A 12,024-nucleotide genomic window follows, 5' to 3' on the forward strand; every position below is an offset into this window, starting at 1 on the left:
AGCAGTCACATTCCATAAATGACCAGTATGGCCACAAAAAGGTAAATTTGTAAAGCAAGAACAGCTTTATTCTAATTGGAATTATCCAGGTTCCAAAATGCAAAATATTCTTAATGTTAACATTGACATACATAACTAAAACAAGTTTTGTTTTGTTTTTAATGTTTTCTGTTTTTGCTAAATGCTCACCCACTATAAAAAAGTCTTTCAGTTTCCCTACATGCCCCACCACACACAGACCTCCCAAATTCTGTAAGGGAAAATTACGTACTAATGGACTTTCAGTGACAATATTAGATTTCTTTATAAATTGAGAAACGCTTCAGGAATTACAAAATATATTTTAACATGACTCTTTCAGTCATATTAGTAGTAATCCAAAGATAAATAATTCCTTTAGTATATCTTCTTTTGATAGTTAACAGCAATGAAAACTAAATAAACTACCAAGTACCTATTCAATGCAGTGACAGGTATGATTTTTGTCCTTTATCTCATTTAATTAGAAAACTAAAAGAAGCTTCTAAGCATTGCCTTAACTTTTAATTTAAAACTTGGAATTTTTGCAAGAAACAAGTGTTGACGAAGATCTGGACAAAAGGGAACCCTTGCGCACTGTTGTTGCAATTGTAAATTGGTGCAGCCACTATGGAAAACAGTATGATATTCTGCATAAAATTAAAAATACAACTACCAGCCCAGCCTGTGAGGCTTAGTGTTTGAACGTAGAACTATGAAACAGGAGGTCTCAGTTCAATTCCTGGACAGGGCACATGTCTAGGTTGCAGGCTCAATTCAAGTGGGGGACCTGCAGGAGACAGCCAATCAATGATTCTCTCATCATTGGTGTTTCTATCTCTCTCTCCCTCTCTCCTCTTCTTTGAAATCAATAAAAATATATTTTTAAAAATTTTAATACACTACCATACAATTTAGCAATTTCAGTTTGGAGCATTTATCTAAAGAAAATGAAAACACTCATTCCAAAGATATACATAATCCTATGTTCACTGAAGCATTATTTCCAAATAGCCATGATATGGAAGCCACCTAGGTGTCTAACAATAGATGAATTAATTATGAAGATATGATATATATATACATATATGTACATACACACACACTGTAATATTATTCAGACACAGAAAAGAATGAAATTGAAAAAAACAAATATAATCAATAAAAGCTATAGGAACTGTCAACAAGGAAATAACGTTTATGACATAAAATCCCCTCCACTGAATTTATGGCTGAAAACTGGCAGAGACCAGTTCGGTCCAACATTGTGACTAGGTAACCCTTAGCCTCATTATATGCTCATTGCATATTAAATGACACACCCCACACCACCATGATCAAAACCAGTAGGACACCAAATGGCCAATGGAACTCCTCTGAGAAATCTAAACCTTTTTCCAGGGAAAACCTAAATATCCCTCCCACTTATTGAATAACCTACACTCTACCCCACCCTTGATTAAATGAACCTCAATAAAAGAAGCAAATTCTGCTAAAGGGGGCTGCTCTGCCTGTAAAGTATCCTACTCCCTGCCTCATCACTTCATTAATAAACTGACCTTCACTTTTAACTCTATGTTGGCTTGCATTTGAATTCTTTTCCACACAAAGCCAAGAACCCACAATGGGTGGTGAACCCTTGGGTCCCCAGGCTCCCAGAATGCTTGCATCAAAAATCTTGCCATTTATAACAGCATGGATGGACTGAGAGGGTATTATGCTAAGTGAAATAAGTCAAAGAAAGTCAAAGACTGTGTCATTTCTCTTATATGTGAAATCTAACAAAACTAAACAAATAAAAAACAGACTCATAGATAAAGAGAACTGATAATTGTCAGAAGCTTGGATGGTGGGGGGTGGGCAAAAAGGTGAAGGAGATTACAAGGTATAAAGTTATATTTATAAGTCATGGGGATGTAATGTACAGCATTGGAAATTCAGTCAATAATATTGCAATAACTTTATATGGTGATAGATGGTTACTAGCATTCTCATGGTGATCACTTCATAAGGTATATAAATGTCAAATCACTGCTGTACACCTGAAACTAATATAATATTGTGTGTCAACGAGTCTTTAATTAAAAAGAGCTTTAGCTCTGACCAGGTTGGAGTGTCATCCCCACACCAAAAAGGTGGCAGGTTCCATTCTGGTCAAGGCACATGACCTGGGTTGCCCCAGTCAGACGTAGTAGGGCAGCAGCCTCTCTCTCTCCATCTATCTAAAAATCAATTAAAAAAATATACCCTCGGTAAGGATTTAAAATTTAGAGCAACATGACATCCATTCTAAGTACCCTTTCCCCTCTTAAACATATAAACCACACACTTAATAAAGGACAGGAGAATTCTGCAGTGTTATTGAATATCAAAAATATCTTTCAATTCTTTAGGTTATAAAGGTTTCCAGAAGCCAAATCATGCATAACAATGGCTAACTTACATTTTTATTTTGCATAATATTATTATTATTATTATTATTATTATTATTATTATTTAATCCTCACCCAAGGATATTTTTTTCATTGATTTTAGAGAGAGTGGAAGAGAGAGGGAAAAACAGAGAGAAACATCAGGTGTAAGAGAAACACATCGATTGGTTGCCTCTTGCGCATACCCTGACCAGGGCCCAGGTTGGGGAGGAGCCTGCAAATGAGGAATGTGCCTTTGACTGAAATCAAACTGGGGACCCTTCGGTCCACAGGCTGACCCTCCATCCACTGAGCCAAAACAGCACTCAGATTTTTAGGTTACTAAATACTTTACCCAGATTGACTATTTTCACAATAATTTTACAAAGTAAATACTATTATAATCTCAATTTCACACACAGAAAACACACATACACAAATCAAAGAAAAACCCTAAGAAATAGAGCAGATTAAATCATCTGCCCAAGATCACAGTTACAAGTAGAATTCAAAGTACTGACAGCTTGTCTGACACCACAATGCAGACTCATAAATGCTGGATTACTTGACTCCCTTTCTGCCTACCTACCTACCTAAATATTTATCTTCAAATATTTAAAATATAAAAAATCTGCAGGCATACAAACTACAGGCATACAAACTAAATCAAAATAATTGATTTAGGCTTGCCTCTTATCATTTATAAAGTATATAAAAATCTTAATCAAAAACAAAAAAAATCAGCAATCTAAGCTTCCAAATCTATCTCAATAGCACTGATTTTGATTTTTATATAAAACTTGAATCTAACTTATTTTTTAAACTTCTTAAAAAAGCTATTCCTTTTCATTGTAGCTAACTTATAGCAAGGCAAAGTGTGTGTGTGTTTTTTTGTTAAATAATCTTTTTACTCCAGCCCTTCTAAATTCTTCATACTCTTCCAATTATTTTTTTTGTCTTCCTTCTTTTTCCAATGTTCATGATTTCCACCTGCTATGTCTAAAATTATCTACCACCCCATACCTCATAAATGAATATAAATCTGGCTCACATTTAAATAATGAAGCTGGAAAGGACTTCTTAGACAAATGTTTTTATTGATTTTTAGAGACAGAGGAAGGGAGCAGGATGGAGAGATGGAACATCGATAAGAGGATCATCATCTATCTGCTGTCTCCTGCACGCCCCCTACTTGGGATTGAGCCCACAACCCGAGCATGTGCCCTGACCAGGAATTGAACAGGGGACTTCTTGGTTCCTGCGGAGCTATACCAGCTGGGCTGGAAAGGACTTTAGAGAGATGAGGTCATCTGATCACACTTACTCAGATACAGACATGCTCACCAACAGGACAATGTGAACGTTGCTCCCTGAAGTTGCGTCTACCCCAAGCCACCACCAAAGTAGTTACAGGTCAAGGGAGGTTTAGGGCTGCTAAGGGTTCTCCATTACAATTGCCTCCTGTTCGTTCCTTCCATCATCTTGCCCACAGGAAGAACACGAGGTAGTAGTAGAAAGGCCAAATAAAAGTTTATCTTTACTATTGAATAAAGGAAATTTCAGCCCTCTTTTAGTCTCCTTTGCTCACAGAATGGTCTTTTGGGCCCTGGCTTACTTGGAACCACCATTGTCAATTCTCTTCTGTTACAACACCTACATTTAGAGAATTAAAGAATAGCAGCGACAAGAGAAGCATCACTATTATCAGAAAAACTGATAAGAGAAGTACAGTTGTTTGATTTGACATCCAAATAAAACCTGAAAATCTCTGCAAGGATGTCAAATTCTTGCAGGCTTTCTCAGTAACGATATGTACCTTACAAAAACTCCTGTTATGATCACTGGATATGTGGCTCTATTATATCATGAATCATGGATTATTTTTTAAAATTTGCTACCTCCTGTAAGGAATTATAATTCTAACTCTTCATTCCAGAAGATTTTTAAAGTTACTGCTTTGAATAAATATACCAAGTTGGACATAAAGTCCATGAAAAGCATAGCCATATCTCATAGGTCATATAAAAGGGAAGGAGCAAGAGGCAAACTAAAACATGATCACACAAAATTACCTAAAGAGAAAGATAACCCATGATACTTTCATGTAGAAAGAGCATTCAATACTGCTTTATGAATGGCATTGGTCTTCTTACAAACCAGCAAACATTCAAAAAAGATGTCTTTTAAAAACTTGACCATGACCTACTATAAAAAATAACACACCCTCTGAAATAAAAAATTCAGGAACCATTATTTACCCATACTAATACAATATATTCTAACTTTTAAAAAATACTGGTGATGATATGCTAAATTGATGTCATGGCTTATCAGTGAATCACAACCCATAATTTAAAAATCCCTCTTCTAAAAGAATCGCAACATGCCAAAACAAAGTTGCTAAACTTGACCATCTTGATAGACTAATCACAACCCAACTGCATCAGTGAACATTTCAGGTTGATTTGAAATAAAAAATTAAACATACAAAAGAAGTTCCAAGTGGCATCTACCTTAAGAACAAGTTTTGATTTAAAAGGAGGGGTAAAAAGCAATGGAGGAAAAATAAATGCTTGAAATATTGGAACAAACCCATTAGTTCTCATCTCCAATTCACAAACTATAGTATTACACCTTTCCCAAGCACTGGAATGAATTACTCAATCTCCAGGATTTTTTATGTTATTCTGCTCCAGGATTTTTTATGTTATTCTGCTCCTAATAATGAACTTCTATTTAAATTTCAAGATTAGCTCCAGAGAGTAGGAGGGATGGAAGTGGTCTCTGGATGACGTGAGATGGGTATGGATGTCACGTCCTATTTCTGGCTGGTTTTCAATCCAAAACTGTGCAAACACAGGAGAGATAATCAACTACTAAGATCCCCTAAAGCTTGCCAGCATTTGAACTAATTGTGAAGTGATCCCTGGGAACAGAAAGAGAAGTAGTATTCTCAAATCGCCAGCAATTTTTAGCCAGACATTTTCCTTGTCCATTGTCTGGAAATGTTGACAAGCTAATAATGTGGAGATTATTAGGACTGACCATGACTGATAAGTAATGGTAGAAGGCCAAAATTAGAGAAAAAGGAAATGTGCGGAAGAGATGATCTCATAGTAAATAATGTTTCTAGCGGGCTCTCTAGAAACAGAATTGAATATCTTTTGAATTACTAACAGTCCTGTCTCTACAGTGTAAGATTTCTTACACTGATAGGTTAGGACAGATAACCTGAAAATCCCTTAAACTCTGGCATTTGTAATTATAAGTTTAAATCTCAACATCAGGTAACTTTGGGGGGGGGGATTCTAGAGGACCTTTTGGGCACCCACAAAAGTTAGTCCCATTTTTTCAGGGAAAAAAATTTGCAATGAAGATCACAATAAAAGTATTACTGCTACAAGAAAACTAATAAGGAAAGTACAGGTGTACCTTTAAATCATTCTGCAACATCTACAAAAACAAAACAGTGGCTATACCATGAAAATAAATGAAATATTTTGTTTTCAAAATACTGTCACCTGATTTCCCAGGCACATATATATGTTAAAATTTATCAAATTATATATGTATAGCGTATTGCTACACCGATTTTGCTAGATAAAACTGTTTAAAAATACTATCACCAGCTTTCCATTTATGTAAGCACATTATTTCATTCCACTGATAAAACAGATCAACATTATCGCTCAACCCTAATATTTTCTAAGTTTCTCTTTTAAATTTACTATCCTTTGTATTCAACTTTTATTGCCTTATTACTTTCCTAACTTGGCAATCACTGAAAAGCATCGTACCTAAGCTCTAATGACCATCTAAGTTTTTCTGCTACTATTCAAATAACCGTTCCACTACTGAATATATCTTTCCTTTAACAACTTAAAGCACAGCCTAAAAAAACCACAGATTTCCTAATGATTTCATTTCCTCCTTTCCATTAGTTAAAGAAATTGGTTTCTAGGCGCTCCCATATCGCCATGCTATGGTGCAGCTGTCATTTTCTCCCCTCATTCTTTACCTTGAATCTATTTGAAATAAAATGTGAAAGCTCAAAAGGGGAAGGAGGGAAGCGAACAAGACTACTCACATCGGATTTAGAGGACATATTCTCCTCCGCATCAGAATCATTGGGGTCCACGATATCATCAAACGGAGGCAAAGTTGACTTCTTCTTCTCTGACGTCTCACTCTCAATTTTGACTTTTCCCATCTTGACGTGAGATTTGTCTTTTATCTGTTTTTTGTCAGCTGAACAAGTGAGTATCAGCGGTGGCGCGCTAGAAAAACTTTTAAATAGAGCCTCTGAGCTACTCTTTTTCCTTTTTTTGGCTGAGAGTTCTTCGGAATCTGAAATGGGGGGCCTTTTACTAGGAGCCTTCTTATCTTGCTGTCCACTGGTGATAGTGAGTAAGTTACTGTCTGGTTTTGGCTCTTTCGACATGGGTTTGGGTTCCTTGAAGGCCATCTTAGGAACAATTTTTTCTTCTTTCAGTGGTTTGTTTTCTTTGGGTTTCTTAGAGGATTCTTTGGAAGATTTGTTATGATCCCTGGAAGGTTCTTTGAAGGCACTTTTATGTTCTCTGGAGTCCTTAGAAGGTTTTTCCTTGTGCTCCTTCATTAATTTGTGAGGCTTTGAAAAACTGGTGCTGCTGCTGCTGCTGCTGCTGCTACTGCTGCTGCTGCTACTGCTGCTGCTGCTGCTGCTACAGCTGCTGCTGCTGCTGCTGCTACTGCTGCTGCTGCTACAGCTGCTGCTGCTGCTGCTGCTGCTGGTATGAACACTCCTGTTAGGGTCCTGCAACAAGGAGAAGAAATGAAACTCAAAGCCAACATGCGACACAGAGCCAAAAGCTGCTTTCCTTGCATCCCATCTGCACAGAATGATCCCTCTTTGACTGCTCTCAAAGACATTTTAATGGAAACCAACGACAGTATAAGAGGTGGAAATAGGGAGTGTGAGAAACACGGTGAATGAGGGATACTATGGATCAAGGAATTGAACAAGGCAAGCTATTTTCTTAATCATGAGAAGCATGGCATCCTAAACATTCCAATTCAACAAATGTTTACTAAATGCTTCTTCTGAAAGATATAAAGATGGTTTAACACATGACTTTTTAAAACATTTTTTTAAATTTTTCAATTACAGTTGTACCATATTATATTAGTGTTGGGTGTACAACCCAGTGATCAGACATTTATATAACTTAACAAAGTGATCACCCTGATAAATATAAGATCCATCTGACACCATATATAGTTATCAGAATATTAGAGGCCCGGTGCACGAAGTGTGTGTACGTGTAAGGTCCCTAGGCCTGGCCCACAATCAGGGCCAACTGGGGCCTTCCAGCTGCCAGCTAGGGCTTTCCTTCATTCTGCATTGCCCCCTTGTAATAAGCACACATCATAGCAAGGGATCGAACTCAAGGTCTCGCGGTTGAACTCTCAAGGGGACACTTTGCATATTAGACTTTTATATATATATATATATATATATATATATATATATATATATATATATATATTTGACTATATTGCTTGTGCTGTACATCTACATAGCAATTTGTAACTACCAATTTATACTTCTTAATCCCTTCACCTTTTTCTCCCATCACCCAATAACCCTCCCCTCTAGCAAGCATCAAAAGGTTCTCTATATCTATGAGTCTGTTTCTATTGTGCTTGTTCATTTGTTTGTTTTCTCGATTCCACATATAAGTGAAATCACATGGCATTTGTTTTTCTCTGCCTGGCTTATTGCACTTAGCACAATACCCTCTACGTCCATCCATGTTTTTGCAGATGGCAAGATTTCCATATGCCCCACTCTTAATAATTGTGAGATATCTATGATTCATAGTTGCTAGAAAGGCCATCTATATAGTGCTATGACAACAAATCAGAAGATAGGTAATTCTGTTGGAGGTATTGGGGAAAAAATAATTCAGAAATTTATTGAGAATTACTAAATTAAGTCCTCAAAGATAAGCAGTTAACACTAAAAAGAGAAGGATGAAAAAGTACTTGAAGGAGAGCTCAAAAAATGGCAGCCAAATAGACAGATCCATCATGCACCTCCTTCCAGGGCCAGACTGGAAATACAACTAAATTGGAGAATATTCACTTGGAATTACCAACTGAGGTCCAGCTGAGGAGGAGACTTATACTAAGGAAAAACAGAAAACACTTGTCTGCACTGACATATTCCTTCCCCACTCCTCTTTTTTGCTTTGTTTTGTTTTTATTGGGGGGCGGGTCTGTTTGGTTGTTTTGTTCTTTTTCTCTTCATTTTTTTCTATCATTCCTACTCTCTAGTCTCTTTTCTAATTTTCTGTTCTCTGTACTTGCTGTAAGGGTCTTGTGTAAGTTATAGGTTTGTTTCTTATGTTTTATAATATTTTGTTGTGTTTTATTTTGTTCTATTCTGTCAGCATTCCCATAACAGTTCACATGACATGGTTGGGGACAAGCCACATAGTCAGCCAACCTGAGAGGAGATTCTAACCACAAACAGGACAATAACATTCAAGACCCAACTAGAATAGGAAAACCCAAATAACTCAAGAAGGGGGCTTTCCTCGAACACCCAGCCCAGGAGATCTAAGAAACTGCACCACTGGGTCCCATAAAATATCTACTACATAAGACCACCCCACAAACCTGGGAGGCATAGAAGTTTGATCTAATACATAAAAACAAATACAAAGGAGCAGCCATAACAGGGAGACAAAGAAACAACCCCCAAATTAAAGAAAAGCTGGAATAATCAGGAAAGGAACTAAATGAAACGGAGGCAAGCAGGTAAAGAATTTAGAGTAATGGTAATTTGTCAGGTAAAGAATTTAGAGTAATGGTAATAAGGGTTTTCAAACAATTTAGTGAGAGCTAAAAGAAACTTAATGAGAATTATAAGAAACTTAATGAGAATTATGAGGGACTTAAGAATAGCTACACTGACATGAAAATAGAGGTTGAAACAATGAATAAGGATATATTGGAAATGAGGAAGGTCATAGCTGAAATAAAGCACACTCAGAAGGATTCTACATTAGGCTAGAAGAAGCTTAGGACTGTATCAGTGAAATAGAAGACAAGGTAGGAAAAAACACCCATTCGGAACAATAAATAAGAAAATATTTAAAAGGCAGAAGGACAGATTAAGGAGATAACATGAAAATAACAGCATCCACATCATAGGAGGACTAGAAGGAGAAAAATACAAGCAAGGAATAGAGAATCTGTTTGCTGAAATAATGGTAGAAAAGTTCCCTAATCTGATGAAGGAAAATACCATTAAGTTCAGGAAACACAGAGGGTCCCAGCCAAGATGAACCCCAAAATACCCACACATTAGTTAATCATTATTAAAATGGCAAATATTAAAGACAAAGAAATAATCTTAAAGGCTGAGAGAGAGAGAGAGAGAGAGAGAGAGAGAGAGAGAGAGAGAAAGTTACCTGGAAGGGACCCAGTAGACTCAATAGAAACACTTCAGGCCAGAAGGGAGTGGCAAGAAGTATACAAAGTAATGAAAATCAAGGGAATGACTCCAAGACTACTCTATCCAACAAGGGTATCATTCAAAATCAAAGGTTAAATAAAGAGCTTTGCAGACAAAAAAAAAAAAAAAAAAATGGCTAAAAAAATTTATTACCACCAAACCAGCACTGCAAGAAATGCTAAAGGAACTGGTGTACAAAGAAGAAATAGAAAGAGAAGAACACAGGCATAAAGAGTAAGAATGGCAACAAGTAAATACCTATTAATAATAACTTTATATGTAAATGACTTAATGCTCCAATTAAAAGACAGAGTAGCAGAATGGATAAGAAAACATGACCCACAGACTGTATATGCTGTCTACAAGAAAATTGCCTCAGAACAAATGACTCACACAGAATGAAAGTGGAGGGATGGAAAAATTTTTTCCAGACAAATGGAAATGAAGAAAAAAGAAAAAAAAAGCTGAGGAGCAACACTCATATCTCACAAAATAGACTTCAAAGTAAAAGCCATTAATAAGAGACAATGAAGGCCATTTCATAATACTAAAGGGATCAATCCAATATGAGGATATGACCCTGATAAATGTATATGCACACAATATAAGAAGATCCAAATATATTTTATAACTTCTGAAGAATTTTAAGGGAGAGATAGACAGCAATACAAGCATAGTATGGAACTTTAACATTCCACTGATATCACTAGACAGATTTTCTAGACACACACAAAAAAAAAATCAACCAGGAAACAACGCTCCTAAATGACATAATAAATCAGATGGAATTGACATTTACAGAATATTTCACCCCAAAGCTACAGAATATACATTCTTCGCGAGTGCACATGGGACATTTTCAAAGATAGACCTCATATTAGAACAAAAACTAAGTCTCTACAAGTTCAAGAAGATTGAAATCTTATCAAGCATCTTCTCAGTTCACAATGGCATGAAATTAGGAATCAACTACAATAAAAACACTCAGGCCAGGGGGCATCACTCAGTGGAGGAGGTAGCCAATCAAAGACTACCTCTCATCACTGATGTTTGTCTCTTTCTTCCTGTCTTGAAATCAATAAAAAATAAATATTAAGAAAAAAAGAGAAGATTTATTAAAAAAAAAAAAAAAGACCCATTCAGAAACATTCAAATGCATGGAGTCTAAATAGCATGCTATTAAATAATGAATGGGTTACCATTCATTAAAAAAAGATTCACTCAGAAACATTCAAATGCATGGAGTCTAAAAAGCATGCTATTATATAATGAAAGTGAAGAGAGAACCCTCTGCATGGGAAAACATATTTGTCAATAGTATATCTGATAAAGGGTTAATATACAAAATATATAAAGAACTCATACAACTTAAGAAAAGGAAGACAAGCAATCTAATAAAAACTGGGCATACATACTAAATAGACACTTCTCCAAACTGGACATAGAGAAAACCAAGAGACATATGAAAAAATGCTCAAAGTCATTAATCATCCAAGAGATGTAAGTTAAAACAGCAATGAGGTATCACCCCTCACCTGTCAAAATGGCTATCATCAACAAATCAACAAATGACAAGTGTTGGTGAGGATGTGGAGAAAAGAGAACTTTAGTACACTGCTGGTGGGAATGCAGACTAGTGTAGCCACTGTGGTAAACAGTATGGAGTTTTCTCAAAAAATTAAATTCCCATTTGACCCAGTGATCCACTTCTAGGAATATATCCTAAGAAATCTGAAACACTCATCAGAAATAATATACACTCCTATGTTCATAGCAGCATAATTTAAAATAGCTAAGATTTAGAAATAGCCCAAGTGGCCATCAGCAGATGCGTGGATAAAAAAAAAAAAGCTGTGGGACTGTCAAACTATATCAGGAAGGCAAGGGAGGTTGGGGCGGGGGGCTGTAAGAGATCAACCAAAGAACTTATATGCATGCATATAAACATAACCAATGGATACAAGACATGGGGGGAGGGGGCAAGGTGAAGGTATATGGGGTGGGGGGAAGGTTAGGGGAGGCTGAGGAGAGGTCAAGGAGAAAAAAAGGAGACATATGTACTACTATTTATAATCCTTCAAACAATAAAAA

The 12,024-nt window shown here is 36.3% G+C and overlaps 1 protein-coding gene across 3 annotated transcripts in view; it reads right to left on the minus strand.

Annotated features, from left to right (window-relative positions):
• The window catches only part of MLLT3 (MLLT3 super elongation complex subunit), a 254,769-nt gene that overhangs the window by 61,202 nt on the left and 181,543 nt on the right, over positions 1-12,024 (minus strand). For all 3 annotated transcript variants that reach the window (XM_084898097.1, XM_084898098.1, XM_084898099.1), the window contains one exon: positions 6,517-7,224. In XM_084898097.1, the coding sequence (XP_084754223.1) occupies positions 6,517-7,224 (708 nt within the window). The remainder of the gene's footprint in view (positions 1-6,516; positions 7,225-12,024) is intronic.

Source organism: Pipistrellus hanaki (genome assembly GCF_964339955.1).
Source record: "Pipistrellus hanaki genome assembly, chromosome: 11".
Lineage (NCBI taxonomy): Eukaryota > Metazoa > Chordata > Mammalia > Chiroptera > Vespertilionidae > Pipistrellus > Pipistrellus hanaki.